The sequence below is a fragment of the Exophiala spinifera genome, assembly GCF_000836115.1.
Source record: "Exophiala spinifera strain CBS 89968 unplaced genomic scaffold supercont1.2, whole genome shotgun sequence".
Taxonomy (NCBI): domain Eukaryota; kingdom Fungi; phylum Ascomycota; class Eurotiomycetes; order Chaetothyriales; family Herpotrichiellaceae; genus Exophiala; species Exophiala spinifera.
Genome location: NW_015622514.1, coordinates 2,846,653 through 2,866,182, shown reverse-complemented (window position 1 = coordinate 2,866,182; position 19,530 = coordinate 2,846,653). Strand labels below are relative to the sequence as shown.

Genomic DNA, 19,530 nt, shown 5'->3' with positions numbered 1-19,530 from the left:
GCTGTGACCAAGGCCGGTAGTCACAGGTTCGTGTTCTCAAGTGGTTGCCGATGTGGAACTTTGCTTGGAGAACGGGTTGTATGAAGGCTTCTGGAGACCGCCGCTCTGTTCTTCGTAGGACTTTCGATGATGCCCTCCTGTGCTGGTGCTGGTAGTCGAACGACGCTCGTAACGAGCGGCGTCGGCATCAGTTGCACTAGCTCCACCTCCAGCACCGACAACCCCTGCATCAGGAGCGTCATGACTGAGATCCTCCTCGTCAGTGCTGTATTCCTCATCTTCACCCGTGTCCTTGTTCTTGCGTCGTTTGAAGATGCGTTTGAAGATATTCGGCTTCTTCTCCTTGGGCGGATCTTTATGCAAAACATTATGACCAGACTCATCGGTGACAACAGCAGGACGTCCCGAACCAGCCGACTGTTTTCCGAGGGATTCTTGTTCATGGTGCTTCTGTGCGTCTGTGTTTTGGTCGTGCTCATGGGCACCATAAGCGGCAACGGCAGCGGTTCCACCGACTGCAGCGGCCGCTGTATCTTCCTTGTGCCTTTGAGCCGTTTCGGCTTCCACAGCCTCAGCGCGCGATTGGTTCTCCTTTTTTACCTGTCTTTCACGTTCAACCTCGGCAGCGGCAAGCTCCTTGTCATGATGCTTGTCCTCTTTCTCGATTTCTTTCTGGTGTCTCTTTTCCTCCTTCTCAAGTTCCTTCTGGCGCTTCTTTTCCTCCTTCTGATGTTGCTTCTCCTCTTTGTGAGCCAGCTTCTCGGCTGCCTTTTGGTCCTTCTCAAACTGTTTTTGACGAGCAGCCTCTTGCTCGGCCAGATCCTTTTGTCGTCGAGCCTCGGCCTGGGCGGCGTCTTCTTCACCCTCGTGCTTGTTGTATTCATGTGCACTATAAGCCCCAGCCCCGGCACCGGCACCGGCGGCTCCAGCTAGAGCGGTATTGTGGCCGGTATGACTCTTCTCCTCCTCGGCTGCAGTTGGGACACCTTTGGTGGCTTTCTGCGAGGTCGGTCCGGAAGAAGTTGCGACAGGAGTTGCCTTCGTGTCGTTGACTGCAGTGCTGGGGTCATTACTGCTAGTAGTAGCTGATTGGCGACCTGCGGATGAGTCTTGATCTACACGAGGTTTATCGTGCTCATGAATACCATAGGCACCAGCTCCAGCTCCAGCAGTAGCTGTTCCGGCTAATGCAGCATCTCGGCTGGTACGGCTCTTATCCTGATCAGAGTCCGTTCTTGGATCCGTCCTGGTTGTCTTCTCCTGCGTGTTCTGCGAGTAAGCAGTGACAGGAGTGTTCTTAGTTCTGGTAGCTGGTGCTTGGCGCCCTAATGTTGGATCTTCCTCAGTGTGATGTTTGTTATATTCGTGGACCCCATAAGCGCCAGCCCCCGCGCCAGCAGCACCCGCTAGAGCTACGTTGCGAGCGGTGTGACCATCTTCTGTAGCTTGAGTCCTACCACTGGGATATTCTGCGGACGCCGAGGATGTGGCTGGGCCATCGTCCTTTTCGCGGACGGGCAGTTGAGAAGTGGTGGTGGAAGGCTCAGTTGCAGATTCAGTAGATGTGTAAGGCTTCTCTGCTCGAAAGTCTCCGGTCTCCGGCTTGTTCTTCTCATGTCCGAGAGCATAAGAACCTGCAGTAGCTGCACCCGCCCCAAGACCAGCGGTAACGGCGGTCTTGCCATAGCCCTTTGAGTCCCTCTCCGGGGTGGAGTCATTGTATCCTGTTGCTAAGGTTTGACTCTGATCCATTCCTTGTTCAGTCCTAGTGCTTGTCGCGGGAGCGTACGGCGCTGCGGGAGCCGTACTCTGGACTCCCGTGCCAATGTTATACTCGTTGATTTGTCCTGGCTCTGACCTATGCTTCCCAAGTTCATGTGTCCCCAAAGCTCCCGCACCGATGCCCGCAACAGCAAAACCTTCGTTGCGGCCGGTATAGTACGTATGCTCGGGCTCACTGGCAGCAGCTGCTGTGCCGCCTACGGGAGGATTGATGGGAGCAGGAGAATCTTTCCCGGCAGGATAGGCACTGGTTGGGATACTCTCCTTGCGAGGGTAGGATGGCGGTTGTGAATTTTCTGCACTTGGTCCAGACTCGGTAGGAGCAGTGTATGAAGTCAGTCCTGTTGTAGTTGTTGGCTGCTCTGGGGTGCCTGCAACGATATCAGGCTTCGCATCTTCTCTTCCAGCTGCAGTTGCACCTCCAGCTGCGGCTCCGAGGCCCATAGCTCCGAGAATCTTCCCAAATGCACCAGCCTGACTTGATCCTGTGGCGGCCGGGTCTGATGAAGAGGTTTGGTTATGCGCAGCTTCATCGGGGACCTTCACCTCCTCGGTTGCACCGTACCCAGCGAAGCGATCGGCGGGTGACGAGGTTGATGTGAGACCCGAGGGCGTAATTGTGGTAACGTCATGAGTTGTTTGATGAGAAGACGTATTTGCAGCGGCCGCTCCAGCTGTGGCTGCAGAGATGCCCTGACCCAGAGCACTCGAACCGCCAGTGCCTGCCGCGCCTCCCGAAGCAGCTTCGAGACCTCTTGAACCATAAGGATCTCGTGTAGCTCCGGACCCAGCGAAGCCCGACGTCGCTGCTGAAGCTGCTCGAGTAGAATCCTGTGGAGAGGATTCGTCCTTTGGGAAAGCACCCGGAATCTGGGAAGCTAAAACACTCGTCAACAAATGTCTACAAAATGCTATATTCTCATTCACATACTGCTGTGTTGTCGGTCTTTGTTGAAGGCTAGGGATGCTGCTGTTCCCGCTGCGCCCTCGGGCACCCCAATACTGGAGGAACCATACATGTGTTCGGGCGTTTTGTAAGTGGTAGGATCTGCTGAGTGGGAATCAATGACGTTGCCGACAGGGTCTCCTTTGGCAAGATGGTGTGAGCTGTAGGTAGAGGTCGTCCCAATGGCAGCAGTCCCGATTTCGTCGTCGGGGTTGAGTTGACCTGATTGTTTCGTGGCCGAGCCTGAGGACGAGTCAGTCCGTCGTGACTGCAAAGGGAAGAGGTGCTTTGAGGACACGGAGTGTTTGAGCAATTGAACGAGGCACTCACCGGGGACTCCGGCGAAAGAGGTCGTGTCTTCTGCCTTTGGAAAATGAGATCCCTGTCCAGTCATTCGACCAGTAGGACCTACACTTGTAGATCCGTCTGGATCTTGTTTATTGGAATGTCTGGATTCACGATTCCCGGTTAGTGTTTGAACACGCACAGAGTATTGAGGTCAGCACTCACAGTACGGCCTTCACCTTATCCATGTCTCTGCTGCTCTCGGTCAACTAGTACAAATCAGCAAGATAGGCAAGGACTCTACGAGCTGAAGAAGGGCTCAGATTCACAATGAAGACCGCAGGGGGATAAAAACACCGGTGAGGGCCATCATCACAGTGCCTTGTTTAGGCTTGCGTCATCATTGCTGGTCACCAAAAGCCCTGAGGTGATCTTGGTCGTAAGTCACCGTCTCGATACGTCAGGACATCATCTTCAAGCCACAGAGACGCACATCCCGTGTGTAACATGATGGCATGCAATTGGGCCAAAGCTTTTCGGTCTGCCACTGGGCGAGTTTGTGGGGTAGCGCGTATCCCAGATTCGCGATCAATGGCGGCTCATGGCTCGGCCAGAATTGCAACGGCCAGGGAACAGTACGAGTACTCGTACAGGGGGAGCTTTCCAAGTCGAGAAGCCTTGATTGAACCAGCTGAAAGGCGGAAAGTCTGGCAGAAGCTCAGCTGCCCGGTGGAGGAGTAACACCTGCGATGAAGTCATGGCGCAGCCAAAGCGGACAATCTGAGCGACGGCGGACTCGACGCGGCGCATCAGGATTCGCCAATGTGTCGCACTGCTGCACATCATCAGCCCGCGACAGATGATGTAGTTTGTATTCGATCGACCATGCAGTATTGGGTTGTGGCGCGTCTCGTTTCAAACAATTCCAAGGCAGGCCGCAGCTTCGGGCTGCTCAGACACGGTCGAGGGAGACACAGACTGCCCTGTGGCCATGCAATGACGGCATACGGAGCACAAGCAGGGATGACAGATACGCATAACGTGATCTAGTATTCACGTGATCTTTATCACGTGAAGCAGCGATCTACTGCGCTCCGACTTTTTTCCGTGCAATTGCAAAGCGAAGGTGACAGTCCCCTTACGCCTCTTGCGCCCCTTGTGCCACTTGTCCTCCGATTGCCACCGGATGCGCCATGGGTCGCTCTCAACTCCGTACAAACTCCCGAGACCTTTCTTATCAGCAGTCCACAGGCACATGTCAGCACTCCCGCCCTGGTATTGCACAAGTCACTCGCTAATCGACCAACGAACGCTGTGTTCGATCTCGTTACCAACCCGACAGATGGCTTGAATGGCTGCTCGTTTCCGAGTCTAGTGCAAGACTACGACCTAGACTGCCCTACTCGGGAGAGACTCAGATTGTTATCAGTACTCCGTATCGTATACGGATACAAGTAAAACACTCCTCTCGAAGTTGTGGACGGCGGAGTGTGTGCGCGATGGCCAACAAGTGTGACGCGGGACGGTGCAGCATTCAAGCGATGCCCAGATAAATCGCCAACACCAGCTTTGGGCCCAGCGAGGCCCCCAATGCAAGGAACAAGCACACAAAACTCTCGCCACCCAACCAGCTCTCGGCGAGCCCAGATTTGGCCGCGACCCCTGGAAAGAAGGTTTTTCTAGAAGGTGACACCGGCCCTTCCTCGCAGTGACAAGAAATGCAGATCCTTATTTGTTGCGAAGCTGGCATATTCGCGTCCAGGATTGAACAAACCGTGGCCTGCCCTCTCTGATATATCACCCGTGTATCGGAGATTGTCTGATCACATCCACGGGGGGCCTCCCATACCTCCAAGCGGGTTGCATTGCAACGCGGCGAATCTGGAGAAGGAGGAGGAGGAGATGAAGCAGCAACGGGTCTAGTGAGGTAGGATTGCAGGCCCACCGGCAGACGGTCGGCTGGCCCAATAGGGCCTGTCTCAGGATGCATCAGGAGCCTTTTCAGGTTCCGCCGCCCGGGCCTCTGGCCACTTGGAAATGTCAAGGAGCCTATCGGCGTCCTGCGGCGGAATTATCGGATGGTCGAGGCTTATCCATTCAAGCTCTCTGGCCTCTCAATATCTTCTGTACGCCTCAGAACGGAGCCCTCGCACGTTACAACACCTAATTCAGGCGATAAAGATGATGTCTGTATGTGGATACCACACCCGCTCCCAATCTACACGCATAACTTGCAACGCTCTATTATGCCTACGGCCGACGGAGTGTCCGTGAATGATGTGCATTTACGAGTGTAGCTTTCCTTCTTTGGCAGATTTGTGTCCAAACACCTGGGCCCCCACCACCTTTGAGTCTCCCCAGTACTTGTACCGGACTTCGACTACCCGTGGTATTCGTTTCTTCTATCTCATCCTCATCACTCGATTGTCTGGTGCTTGGACTGAAGAATCACTTCTCAAGTTTCAGCTTCATTTATATGTACAGAGGCTGTCGAAGCTCTTCTAGTCTACTCGATTTAGGCTTCACCTACTTGTAGACTCCTTACCTCTCTCTCCCTGCAGTTGTCGCCTCTTATCTCTACCACTGAAACAGTCCACTCCCATAGAACCTCCAACTACCATACGAAAGGCACAGATAACTCTCAGGACCTCGCGGTCGTCCTACTCTCCTTTACAGACATCAAGATGGGTCTCCGATTAAAATTACGAAAGACATTCTCCTCGTCTCATAAGAAGACCAGAGACGATATACACATACCTCCACCAGGCGAGACATACTACACCGACCGCACAGATATAGAGTACTACAAGCCCCATGAAATCCCGCGGTCCAAGTACAGAGGCAAGGTCGATCCCGAGCATCAAGCCAGCCTTGCCGCTTTCAGCCTCGTCGACGCCTTCACGTCAGCCAGGCGGAGATCAAGTCTCGCGCTGTCGGGATCGTTCAGCCCCCGTGGCACCAAATCACAAAGTCGAGCCACGAGCAGAGCACCAAGTCGAATCCACAGCAGGGCACCGAGCAGGATCCAGAGTAGAATACACAGCAGAGCACCCAGCCGACGACCCTCACATTCCGGGCTACGTACCGAAACTCACCTGGAGAGCCTGAGCTCCAGCGGAAGCACGTCCAGGGAGAAGAGCCTCAGCGCTAGCACGGCCCTGGACGTCGAGACTGCCAGTAGTATGTTACTCCTCCTCCCACCCTCACATCCCACAACTGTGATTTCGTTCAGAGACTGACGATCTTTTCCTGTAGCAAGCATATTCGATCACTCCACCGCCGTGTCCTCTGCTCCTGCAGAACGGGATATCAAGTACGGCGCACGCGCCGCGGGCTTGACGCAACACGATAGCGGAATAGCGATGGACATCCCCGATATTGTTCTGTCAAAACAGATAACCGTACACGACACCCCTTTTACCGCGGAGGAACTGGAGCAAGCAATGACGAGAGCGACTTTGAAGTCTCGAGATTTCAGAAACGACGACGAGCCAATGATGATGCAGATGGGCCGACGGAGTGCGATTGCGGCTTGATGAACATGAACATGAGATCATGATCGTGATGGGATTCGCTGATGTGGAAAACGCCGAGTGGCGACGGGCTGATTATACAATTAAATTCATCTGTACACAACGAAGGAACGACACGACGCTCGGATGCGATCTCTTTACGCGCCCCGCTATCACGGATCGAGTTCCGACCTCTCGTGCTCGAATGCATTTTCACCCGGCGCTGGGAAATTGGGTCTGGACAAATTTGGGATTTTATTAGCATGGCATGGCATTGCGAGGTTTTAACGGCGGGGACAGCATGGTCTGTCATCTTTATGGGAACGGCGCGAATTTGAATATGAACATGAACATAGCTTATGTTATCTGAACATGAGCCACTTATCTAGATGGACTTGAAGGGGGCATCGTGGACATTACTTCTTCTATTACCTTCGGGAGACCGCTCGTTTCGGAGCCAAGGAAATCTCAACGGCACTGAGGTGGTTTACGCTCACTCAACAACAGATAAGTGATTGAATGAACCATGACAACACTATTATGCTTCACTCTTGATCGTGTCAGTGACTTTGTAACCCATTCGTTTTGGTGCCTTATCTCAAGCAAGCTCCCACCAGTTCGATTGAGTCCGTGACGGAGGCTTCTCATCCAAAGAGCAAGTTCGGTCGCCTCACTATATGATTTCCCACCTCGTACGTGTGGTGGCAGCCTTGTGTCGGAGAGATCAGTAATCCGCTCATACCCATATTCACCCCTTACCGTGGTCGTGTTGACGCAATCATTCGAGGTAGTGTGACCGTCCGTCCCACTCGTGCTTCCTTTTCTTGCTGTAATGCGGCAATCATGTGAGGTGGCCATTTCGCGGTCAAAATGCGCTGTATGTAAGCCTCTCGGGAACCCACGGGAAGGAAACCCCGGTCCAGATCGTTCTGACCTTGCTTCGTGATAGTAGAATGTGGTTCTCACACCAGCATTGTGTGCGTTTGCGCCCAAGCTTGGTCCGTGCTTCCGGTTTCTATGCCCGATTGAGCAGTCTTTGAACAATATATCGTGACCACAGATGTTCCCCAGCACGTTTTGTTGTCAAGGGCAGAAGCAGAGGAGATTCGGAGTAGAGACGACCATAATGCTCTGCTACATTAGCATCGCCCAGAGAGTTTCCTGCGATTCACGGACGTTAGGAGTGCTGCTGAAGATGCTTCTGACCGAAAGTGGTGGGATTCAAGCATGATGGCGTTCAGTCGTCGGTGTGTGTTACAGCCATATCGAGAACTTCCAGTCTTCCTCGGCCTTTTGTTTCGGCGGAGCAGAACTCTCCCAATGCCTTGAAAGCACCTGGCTCGACGAACCCAATAACCTCCCATTCATCGCCCGCGGTATCTTGGCTTTCCACCTGTTCGACGAATGAAAGAATCCTGTCTTTGACGGTACCTTTGCCCTGTTCGTTCTCTGTGCCCCCATCCTGAGCGGCCACTTTGGACTTTGCCGATTGTTTGGCAATGCTTGTTGGGCAGGTGATTCGCAGCCTCATTCTTGCGCGCATTACTGGGATCGGTTGCCAGGCTATTAATGCTCGGATCGCTTCGAGAGCTTGCTGCTTGACCGACTTTGTTGTCACTACGCCAGTCCACATGGGCATATCGCTCTTCTTGCCCTTAGCTGTTGCACTCGTTGAATCGTTGTCGTCGTCAGTCATAGGGGTTGCTTGACCACTTGTCTCGCTGGAGCCTTTCGGTAGGCCCGAGGTCATCCTTGCGCCTTCTCCCAGGTTCAACTTGCCGAGTTTATGTCCGAGTGAGTCTTGAGATGGGACGTGTCCGCCTTGTTTGGTGAGCACATCCAATCCCTTCTTGATCATTCCAGTGGTGTACACCCTCTTGGTCTGCGGATCGACCAATCTCTGGGCAACTTCTTCAACGATCTCTCGTTCCATGCGTTCCAGTAATTCTTTCCTCTCGTTAGCATTGACTTGTATCTCGCCCTTCTTGAGAATCTCCTCTATGATGGAATCTTTCCAAGACTTCTCGTCTTCGCCCTCATCTGCAGACTTTCCCCTGCCCTTCTTTCCACCCTTGCCGCTCGACTTGCCACTGTGTGAGGATTCGGAGGCCGGCATCGGCCAGGCTTTGGCGAGTTCGGCGTTTGGCGCAGTCTCGCCCTTGGAAGCATTGAGGAAAATCGTGGGAACTTGAAGGACATTGTCAAGATCAGTCTCTGTGCCTGAGCGGTATTCGAGCAGCTTGTTTTTGTAGCATGCCAGTTCAAATCTCTTTTTGCCCTTCTTGTAGCGGACCAGTGATACATTGGTCAGTTTGATCTGGTTCGCAGGCTGCTGTATCATAGGCATGGTGACAGGAGCAGGTGGGGGAAAATATCGGCGGTCCAAGTAAGTGATGTGCTCAATGCGAGAGCGAGTCGCGCCGGTTACTATTCAAGGTGTTGGGCTCGCCTGAACATGTGCATCCCAGTTCAACAGAAGAATAACAGTCACGGACACTTCAGAATGTGTGATCAAGTAGCGGGAAGGGTAGGCAGTGTGGCGGTCTGGGTTGAGTCACTCAAACGAGCATCCGTTAGGTACTAGGTTAGTTCACTACGAGTACCGAGTAGTACTCGTCGTAATACTCTCTAAGGCACACCAGAGTTGGAGTCGCAATGCGGAGAAAAAAGTCTCTTGCACACCAGAGGCGACGTACGGAGTACAGTACGTCGATACATCGCTGCGTTCTACAAGAGAAGAGCACAGGTACGCGTCCTCACAGCTGTTTCCCTTTTCCCTTCACGAAGCTGACCATCAGAATCCTTCCTGTACCGTCGAATCCCTCGACTCTCGTGTTTGCTCTCTGGCTGGACATGTGGACCAACACGAGCCATGTACGCTCTTCGATACCACGCCGACTGCCCTACATATGCCAGGAGTGTCGCTCGCAGCTGCTTTGTCGGCTGACGGCCTCTGCACGATGGCGATCATACAACATCGCGCACACCAGGACAGAAGTGTGCACATCAAAAAACAAGAGAAGACAATATCATGTTCATACGAGCCGCAGGTCGCCAGGACAGCCAGGACAGAGTGCTCCTGCATCGACTGTGTATGATCATGAATTACTCCTCGACGTCGCCAGACCAGGGCCTCCACATGCACAATCTCCAAAATCCGTGGTTCGTGATCATCTACGTACATGGGCTATTCAAAACAAGAAGCAAAAGGCCGAAGACGCAGAGGTGCAATATGCCCAAGGGCAGAGACTGGATACGCTCCCTAATTCCCTGTTCATTGAAGAAACGACGTCAGATGAGGATACGCTCGACCAAGGCCTCGACGAATTCGACGAGTCAGTTGAAGCCGCGGAGACAACGTCGTTGATTGAGCCTGGTGATCTTGTCTACATATACTCAAAACACACTGGCGCACGCGGGCAGTGGGCTATCTACTTGGATGCCGTCCTACAAAACCAACATCGTCTGTTTCTCGCCGATGGCAGATGGGTTGCTGAACCTGCTGTCGACACGAGGTGCGCCCCCGTGTGCAAGAGCTTTGCTTCGGAGGAAGAATTGCGATACATCAAAAAACATCTGCCAGTTAAGCACTTGGACATGCGTACGGATGGCATCGATGAAATCCCTGTCGTCCGCTCCTTTGCTGGGGACATCCCACACGACGACGGAGCTGCCTTGATGCAACGGGTCGCGACGCTTGTCGATTCGGTACTTGACTTCCGTCGAAGCAACATTGATATCTTGGACTCTTTGTACGAACGGATTGCCCACCCCGAAGCATACAGAACTCTGACATACGTGGAGATCTATGCAGAGTTATTCAATACCTCTTCAGACAACGTTCCTTTCGAGGCTGAGATGGCCATTTACCTACAAACTAAGAAAACGTCGACTTTGATGCGTGCTTATTCGGCGGGATCAACCACCGCTAGGGTTTCAATCATCCCTCGAAAAGCAGCAGCTTCCTTTGATCAAGTCTGCGCATGGGCTCGCGAGTACCAGGAGGCAGCTGCAGAGGCAGCTTTAGGAAAGAACGTCTCGTCGCTCCTTGCACGGAACCCTCTGACCAAGTTCATCGAGAAGGCTCGAGGCTTGATATTGCAAAGTCGAGATCTGCGGTCTCCAACTACGATTGGAAGTCTAGGACCAAGCTCGATCAAGCCAGCCACTGGCCGAAATGTTGAAGCGAAAGAATCTGGGGTTGTCTTTTCGGAGGACGACATCAAGGTTCTAGAATTCCTTTGGGACTGTTACGCCCGTTGCCCCAGGCCTCTCCATCGAAACAAGAACCATTCCATCGGTTCTTTGATCCTTCGTGCCATCGGTGCATATCCCAAACTGCGACTCGAACGCAAGATTGGCAGTCTTCTTCTCCAGGAGTTGGGCGTCATGGCTCCGTGGTTCGAGACGACAGATCAGCATACAGCTATGCCACTCGCCAAGCGGAGAGGGGCTGAGGAAATCGACACCGCCTTCGCTGAGTCTGAAAGTATGTGCGAAGAACTAGGACTGAGCCAGAACGCGAGTCATGCATTACTGCATGACTCCTTGGGTCATTTGCGCGAAGACCTAGGAGCTATGTCCGTCTTCATTGTCGACAGTGCGAACACTGTGGTCAAGGACGATGGTTATTCCTTGGAGCCTCATCCAGATTTGCCGAACACGTACTGGATCCACGTCCATATTGCACACCCCAGCGCATTTTTTGATCCCGATCACATCTTTGCCAAACGAGCTCGAGCGGTGACCCGGTCTTACTACACCCCGACGACGGTGCAACAGATGCTACCCGGGCCGCTCACAGAGTCCATGAGTCTCGATGCTGGGAAGCCTACAACAACCATCAGCACCCTCATCACTGAGTCTGGTGAAGTCCTAGACATCCATGTTCGACCCACTAGAATACACAACACGATTACCATGACTCATGATGAGGAACGCGCGCTCTTAGGGAAGCCGAAATCAACCCGAATCTCCTACATGGTTGTTGGCCAACCTCCACGACTTAACATGCTTGGCCCCAAATATCCTACGGATGATGAGCTTCAGCATCTTGCGTCACACCAACCTACCCTCCAAAAGCTAGAGGAACTAGCCATTGCTCGGATCAAAGCGAGACGCCGGGAGGTTTCTGAGTATATTGACCTTGAAATTCTGCGCCCCAGTCTGAGAACGACCATTGACTACGTTGAAGACTATGACCCAGGACGTCTTTTCAAAAGTTACCATTATGTTGGAGACCCGGCGATTACGGTTGCGCACCCTCACGATCTCGAAATTTCTCGCACAACCGACAACGAGCATATCTGGCCCCTCACCGCCATGCTCATGCAACTCGCTTGTGAGTCCGCGGGCAAGTGGTTTGGCGATCGGGATATACCAGCTTATTTTGCTGGATCCTCCCCTCAGCCAGGGGTGTCACTATCCATGCTGAAAAACACCGGTGTTTTCGACCTTGACCGCCGGTTGCCACGTTACATCAACTCAGCCAGTCCAATCCCACATGTGTATTTAGATGTTGCTTCCTATGTTCAATGCACTAGCCCGCTCCGCCGATACACCGATCTCTGTGTATGGTGGCAGGCTGATGCATATCTACGGGCAGTGGCAAACGGCATCATTGAACCAGGAGAAAGCGCGAGCAAGATTGAATTGCCATTCAAGCGGTCGGACATCGAAGCCAGTTTTTCCGACATGGCCAGATTCCAGCGGGCCGAGGTGACATTGGCGAGAGTTCCCATGTACACTTGGGCTGTACGTGCGTTATTCAGAGCCTTTCACTTTAAGGAGGTGAAATTACCGGAGGTCTGGGATGTCGTGGTTGTAAACCGGGAAACACCCTCAACAGGCGTGCGAGAAGACGACACTGGTATCCGAGGTTGGCTCCATCCCTTCCGTATACCTATGTGGTTACTGAAGTCACCAGAAGGGTGGGAGAAATCGGTTAGACCCGGTTCATTCATGCCAGTGAAGCTGGAGCTGGTAGATCTCTCTGCAGGTATAGTCTACTGCAAACCTGTGGGAGCACCGAGCGGCACGCCGTATCATTCGGAACCCCTTCGAATTGCCCCTGACGGACTATCATTGCCAGAAGAGAACAGCCCTTGAGTGAATGTACGCTTGTGCCAACCTTTTATGAGGCCGATTCTGCGGGTGAACGTAAAGGTGAGACCTGCAAAGCGGTGGAGATTACTTTCATCTGCCTATGAGAACTGGAGTTCGCAGAGGCGCCCATGGCTTACGACCACGAGCATACATATCATGTAGATTTGAAACGAGCACTTCGGAGCTGGACATGCATGAAAGCGACATAGAAGATGGCAGCGACGCTGGACGCGGCCGCCGGTGCCCATCTATACACGTCAATCTGGGACCCAATGTTGCGTCCGACCACTGCGCCAAATGATTATGGCTGCTGTCCAAGTTGCATTTCAACCGGGGGGAAACGGATCCGCGGATGACAGGCACCATTGTGCGTTTGTATCGTCCCTCTGTTCGGCGGCGGGGTCTGATTTCCTCCATAATTTGCCTCTCGTTACCGTCAACTCGTCGACACCCTTGGCGATTTCAACTGTTTGTCGAGACCTGGTGTGCGTCAGACGTCAGAAAGAACGGCGATGTCGAGGGCTGGTGACTGCGCCTAGCTTAGAAGGCCCGGTTTGTTCGAACAAACATCACTTATCATTCAGTTATTCTAATTTCTCGCTACCGTTTTGGGACATTCCTCGGGTCATGGCGCAGACGAATGAGAGCTATTGCTCGTGAGCGGAAGCGAGCGTAAGGGGCGTTGCCCAAACCCCCGGTTTATTGTACGTGAAGCATGCAAGGGATCCCCCAGTGTCATGTTTTTCCTCAGGCGGCCATAAAGCCAGGCTAGCCTTGTGTTGGGATCAGACGTTAGCGAATCGACTAGGTAACCTTGTGCGAATGAGTCAATGAAGCAATAATGCGCGCCATCGCTTGGTGGTCCTCGGTCGTGCTGGTAGCGGCCACCAGGTGTCAGCAATCTTGGGCTCACCAGGGCCGTTCCTATCAGTCCTATCGTCTCGAGATTTTACACATTTAGGCGTGGGGTCACGGCCCACCGCCGAGGGTGCGGCCCCAAGCATGGTTGTGTTAGAGGAGGACTGAGGACTTCTGCCCACCGGGCAGAGCCGTTCGCCGTCCATAGCCCGCCTAGATGGATCCCAAGATCTCTTATACTATACTATATAAGTTATGGTGGGGGGAGAGAGGGGTGTCTTTGGGGGCGGCTTGTGATGAACACACACACACTGACACCAAGACTATGGTTGTGGAAACTGCAGAGGTATCAGCTCCAATGTCTAGCGTGGGGAGCATGAAGCTGCGAGCTGTATCACGCACCATGCAGGAGCATGGCATTGCTACTATTTTGCCCAAGGTGCACCGCGTCATCCTCGCAGCACGACACCTGCACAGTACAAAGACTATATGTACTGTACAGTACGTGCTGGAGGGGCGGTGTGGGCTGTCAAAGTCAGGGCCAAAGGCTTTACCAGGGACGCCTACAGAGGTCATTGGCACAACGGCATCCTCGGCTCGCGAAGCTAGAGACGAGGCAGCCGTTAGGTGCAGACGGGACTCCGGAACGATGAATTAGGCGTTGAAATTTCTGGTCTCAAGACTAGCTAAGCGAGTCTTTGAGACTTTTCGGTGCTGCCCTTACTGCTTCAGGTATGAGGCGTCCGGGATGGCTTTGCTAGTCGCCTAGGGATGACGGGCTCTAGGAACGTCCCTTCGGTCGAACGGTCCCCTCAAGCTTCAGCTTCACCCACGGATACGAAGGTTTGCTCGGAGGGCAACTCGAAGAGCAAACGCCGGCATCGCGATAGTCTGCTGTTGTCGACTCAGTCGTGGTCTGTCAGTGTTGGAAACCTGATCAGTTTCACGCTCATTCAATGATTGCACGTCCATGGGAGGCTCCGCCCCCCAAGGCGCCATCGCCAGGATGTGGCTCTTGTTTCAGGCCAATTCTTGAATTATCACACCGAGACGGCGAGCGTCGAGGAGACAAAGGGGCTCGGCGACGGGGAGACAATACCGTCACCCAGCCACAGCCCTGGTCGGTGGTCAGTGGCCACTGGCCAGTCACACACGATCGATCCCAATATTTCCTGCCCATCGCGCCCAGGCAAGATCTGGGCTGCGATCTCGTCTATCTTTGAGCACGAAATCCTTTCCGCTCCGAGCACCCGTTTTGTCAACCTGAGTCGGTCTCGTCCACCCTTGCCTGGCCAAGCTCACAATCGTTCAATGGCATGAGGCCGGCCTTGACTTCCCCCCGCCGTAAGTGTCAAGATCGTCGTTTCGCCATCAAGGGACGAGCTGCTCGTGCTGCAGGTGCTGAATTTGTCATGATGTGCATACAGTATCTTCATCACCTCGCTCCATGCGCGCTTCGGCTCTCCGTCCCTGGCGATTGACACCATGCACACTCGTGGTTCTTTGTCTTGCACGGATGGCAGAGACCGCCATCTCGTGGACTCGTGGAGGCAAGTGCACTTGAGATTTGATCCTCTCAAATCACGGCTGCAGCACGACAGTGAATCCTGGTCGACGCACGAGTTGGTAATCTTGCTAGAGCCCAAGATGATTGACCATTGAGCCCTAGTTGCTGGCTAACCCCAGCGAGGATACTCACTCCAGCGTCAAGCACAGACCTGAAACTAATGCTTGCCGCTCCTGGCTCCCGTACCGGGGTCTCTTAATTGCTGATTCAAGCCGGTCTACGGAGTTATTTTCATCCCTCCTCTCGACTCTTCGTACACTCCGCAGCTGACGTGAATGGGTTAAGCTAATGCTGGACTCGATTGGCGTACGGATACCAGCCGTCTGGTGGGGTTCGTATCTCCAGTTTCTCGTTTACGCTTTCCACCAAGCGAACTCCCTTTTCGTCTCGTCCTCGAGTTTGGCCATGGCTATTTTGCGGTCGAGGTTCTGAACCTTTCCCAGCTGAAAGTTGTGCCCGATTGGTACAGTGATCAGACATCTCTATCCTAGCAGCTTTTCGACGCCAGCGCTAGTCCCGATCCAGGGACGTCCTCGTCCTCCACCACTCCTCCTCTCGCTTCCATTGGCATCCAGAGTTAGAGAGAGCCCATGAGATGCACCAAAAGTGTGTGCAGGGTGCTGTCAACAAGCCTATTCCTTTGCCACCGATGTTTCTTCTTATTGTGCCCACACTACTGACTTTCTCAACACCTTGTCTCTACCTTCTCTGAGCTTTGATCTCAACGTGTTCCCTCTCAAGGACTGATCGTCGGGACAGTTGGTTTGCAGTCTCATCCTTTGGGTCAGCTCGTACTCTTCATCAGTGAGACAGAGTATTACCACTGTGTTTGTGACGTTAGACCTTTGGCATTGTTGACAAGACGTCGCGCTGTGCCCCTTCGATAATCCAACCCGGGCGGGTACTTCCAGACGATCATACTGTGGCTGCGGTTACGCAACGGCTCGTCGGGAGGCTATGGTTTCACAGAACCATGAGAGTTGCTTCTGAAAATGTCACCACCCGGGCCTCCATCGTCGCATGGAGACCATACCACAAGAGTTCCGAAGAGACGAGCCAATTCTTGCGTGCCTTGCCGTGAGAGCAAGTCAAAGGTACGCTGTCTCCCCCGCCATGTCCCGCCACTCGTGATGATTGACAATATTTACAGTGCTCTGGTGGAATTCCTTGCACGACATGTCAACGAAAGCGCAAGAAGCCTCGCTGCTACTACCCAAGCGTACTCTTAAGGGAAGGGGAGGACACCGATGTGCGCATCTGTGTCTGTGCGTCTGGTTGCCCTTGCTGATAGCTCTCTCTAGGCTGCTATGTCGAGTTCCCACGACCAAGCCGACGAAACTGATGCGTCCGGTCCCCAAGAGCAGGTCTCAGATTACGAGACAGATGATGTGGAGGAAGGACGCCTCGTGCTTCGGCCTCACGATGCCTTTTACGATACCTTCTCGTTGGCACGCTGCATAGACGAGGTATGGACCGTGCCGTTTTCCCTTCAGACAGTTCCTTAACTCTTGTTTTGTCTAGTACAAATCGATGCTGCCCCTAGAAGGGCGTATCCTTGACATTGTCACCTCCATTCAAGCGCTTCAAGTCTTCAGAGTTCAATGTGACGAGGAGGACCGTATCCCATCAGGCATCACAGAGGACCAAGACGGAGCTGTGTCTGTGGCTGGACCTCGCTCCGCTGCTGTGCCTGACCTGGACGGCTCGTCGTCACGTCCGCTTCGGCACCTCTATATGCGATGTCTATCCACAAGAAAGCTACTCGAGCAGGGTATGGTAGCCCAAGCCTGGACTGTGCTACCGTGCCTTGTGCGCGAAGCTGAATTACTTGGTCGTAAGTATCCGCTGCATCAGTCAATCTGATATCCTGCTGACACCGAGAAGTGGAACAAGATAAGATCGTTGAGGAATCGGAGCATTGTCGTCGTATATGGTGGCTCATCATTGACCTAGACGCTCAACTTAGCTTCATTCTTGGTCGCCAACCTATAACTGTCTCTTACCGTTCCAGCCCCAAGCCACTCTGGAAGAACATGAAGGCTGATGAGCAAGCACTCGTTCAAAATATCCAGGAGTTCTCGTCTTTTATGTTGGAGTTCTTGGATCAATCCAGGTTCGATCATCCAGGAGACCGGCAAGCGCAAAAATTCGAGGATGCCCTCCAGGGTCTGCAGAAGCATAAGTCTCGACTACCTCAGCTTAAACAGGAGAGCTTGACCGATCCTGTCTTATGGACTGCTATAGCCGACCATCAATTCGAGGTACAGCTATTTGAGGTTGCATTGCACTGCAACATCGCTCGTTTGAAGATGCAGGATCCTGCCCAAAGTACTAATGAGTTGCAGAGTGGCACGAACAAAACAGGCAAGCCTCGACTGCCACGCAAGACGCCCGTCAAACATAATTTCAGACACTTGCTGCAGACCGTGAGGGATGTCATTGATGTCTTCGAATACATCCACGATCTGGACCACGCCAAAGCAGCTTCTTCATGGCTCCGGTGTTTCGGTCTGTATTGCGCATCTGTCATTCTGGCCATTTCTCGACTCCGTGGGGACACCGATGTAGAGGAAGATGTCCTCCGGGTTGAGCGAGCTCTGAAGGTTTTTCAAGAATCCACGATTTCCGGAGTATCTGCAATCGCGTCTATCGGTGCCTCAGCTTTGGGCGACCTTCTCGTTGAGATTAAGAAGACGGACAAAGAGCAACGCGAGGATTCCGCGGCAGCTGACTCCGAGACTGAAAGCATGAAGCGATCGACAGGCGATGCATCTCCGAAAGGCAATCAAATGAAGCCTCCGACAAAGGTTGAAACCGGGGACCTCAAACTCAAACGGTCTGCCTCTTCGTCCTTGCAAGACCAACAACGAGGGGAGAAAAAGGCAAAATTCGATCAGCCACAACCTAGCTTTCATCAAACTGCCCAGGGTGGCATGCAGCCGTGGCAGCCAGACATGCAGCAATCATTTGGACAACCACTCTTGTATGGCGACATAACAGCAACGTCGTTTCACGAGGCGCCCCCCCAGAACAATTTCGAGCAGCCCTCTTTCCCAACAAGTGCAGCAACTTCGTTCAACGCCCCTGAACAAGATGAATACTCGACCATTGGTTATCTACCAGATTCCAATCCCGACTTCCATCCTCCCTTGTGGGTCCACTATCCGCCTTTGTGGGACAAGGCGATATGGGCGTATCCAGGAATGCCTTGCGACATGATGCCTCAAGATCCAGCACCTAATGCTTACTACGGCCAGCCTGCCGTGGTAGTTAATGAGCAGCAAGTATCGGAGATGCACGAGGCACAGAACATTAGCGCACAGACTTCTCTTCCACCGAGCATTGTATCAATGGAAGATCCGAGGGTTCCTCACGAGGCTGGTGCGCGGCATCCAACGAGTATGGAAGCTGAGCACATTACCGTGCAGCATGGTGTGCAGTTCTACGACCCGAAATTTGGACGTCAGGGCCATGCTGTTAGTTCTCCGATCGTAGGCGATGGCTTTGTCCCCCATATGGACAGATTTGGGCCAACAGACCCCGCCTTTCGACGCAGGAGCATCGCAGATATTCGACAACACCAGGCTGCAGCACCCCTTTCTCGATTTGGAAGAGATGTTGGCCCTCCGCCGACGCCGCCGCAGGAAAGTATGCTGTCTCCACTCAGCGAAGTGCATCCTGGCTCAAGACGAAACTCGGCGACGCCGAGACAGATTGGATACTCTGGCCAGCCTCTTGATAGACCGCTTATGGGTGCTCAACTGGCAGTTCCTGGCGGAACGATAGAACCAGACCACTATTCTCAGCCGCCTTCCCGCAGACAGTCTGCGGCTGAGATTCATGACATGGTGATGGCCACGACGAAGGTCTCACCTCATGGGCAGGCCGATATGCAAGCATGGCAAAATCATCCTCCGACCGTGCCAGGCCACGGCCCTGTTGTATACCAAAGTCCCGACGGCAGTATTGGACAGGTTATGAGCTACGACCCGCAATATCAACGACATTTACAAGCAAATCAGATCGTCTCAACTGGAGTGTACTCAAGCAGTGGGGGCCAGCATTGGTGGACATAGAACATTGAGTATATAAATTCTGTGCTTGAGATACCCACTGTACCAACATTATACGACGAGACGACCGGTGATGGGAGTGGTTTTGCGTGGTGCCTTTTGTATATTATCTCTGTACATTATCGATGGCGGACAGCGAGCGAGCGGTGGTCTCTTTTCCCTTAGCGATGATGGACCGAAATGACATGATGGATGGCGCGGGAATGTAAAAGCTGCAGTTGGTTTGCTTGACTGTAATCGTATCAAGGCTAAGAGGAATGGGATGGTATTTATTCGCAGTGTTCCAGAATCTACAGGAAGTGAAAGCAAGTGTATCCGTACAACGCAAAAGAGCGCCCTGCTGCGTGGAGACTCAAGAATGCACAGTAAAATGCACCGACGACGAAGCTGTCGAATCGGCCA

At 53.1% G+C, this 19,530-nt stretch overlaps 5 protein-coding genes across 5 annotated transcripts; 3 read left to right on the top strand and 2 right to left on the bottom strand.

The window, feature by feature from the left end:
• Window positions 1-36: 36 nt before the first annotated feature.
• On the bottom strand, window positions 37-3,261 carry PV08_03340 (uncharacterized protein; the record flags this gene model as incomplete). The annotated part of the gene is made up of 4 exons (XM_016377696.1): window positions 37-2,660; window positions 2,714-2,971; window positions 3,059-3,177; window positions 3,239-3,261. The coding sequence occupies 4 exons, from the start codon at window positions 3,259-3,261 to the stop codon at window positions 37-39; spliced, it is 3,024 nt and encodes a 1,007-aa protein (XP_016239266.1).
• A 2,436-nt stretch (window positions 3,262-5,697) lies between these two features.
• PV08_03339 (uncharacterized protein) lies at window positions 5,698-6,549 on the top strand (the record flags this gene model as incomplete). The annotated part of the gene is made up of 2 exons (XM_016377695.1): window positions 5,698-6,193; window positions 6,269-6,549. The coding sequence occupies 2 exons, from the start codon at window positions 5,698-5,700 to the stop codon at window positions 6,547-6,549; spliced, it is 777 nt and encodes a 258-aa protein (XP_016239265.1).
• Window positions 6,550-7,762: 1,213 nt separating this feature from the next.
• PV08_03338 (uncharacterized protein) lies at window positions 7,763-8,872 on the bottom strand (the record flags this gene model as incomplete). Its single annotated transcript, XM_016377694.1, has 1 exon — window positions 7,763-8,872. One exon carries the CDS (start codon window positions 8,870-8,872, stop codon window positions 7,763-7,765), a length of 1,110 nt encoding a protein of 369 aa, XP_016239264.1.
• Window positions 8,873-9,378: 506 nt separating this feature from the next.
• On the top strand, window positions 9,379-12,633 carry PV08_03337 (uncharacterized protein; the record flags this gene model as incomplete). Its single annotated transcript, XM_016377693.1, has 1 exon — window positions 9,379-12,633. The coding sequence occupies one exon, from the start codon at window positions 9,379-9,381 to the stop codon at window positions 12,631-12,633; it is 3,255 nt and encodes a 1,084-aa protein (XP_016239263.1).
• Window positions 12,634-16,362: 3,729 nt separating this feature from the next.
• Window positions 16,363-19,131, top strand: PV08_03336 (uncharacterized protein; the record flags this gene model as incomplete). Its single annotated transcript, XM_016377692.1, has 3 exons — window positions 16,363-16,521; window positions 16,577-16,889; window positions 16,940-19,131. 3 exons carry the CDS (start codon window positions 16,363-16,365, stop codon window positions 19,129-19,131), a joined length of 2,664 nt encoding a protein of 887 aa, XP_016239262.1.
• Window positions 19,132-19,530: the final 399 nt, after the last annotated feature.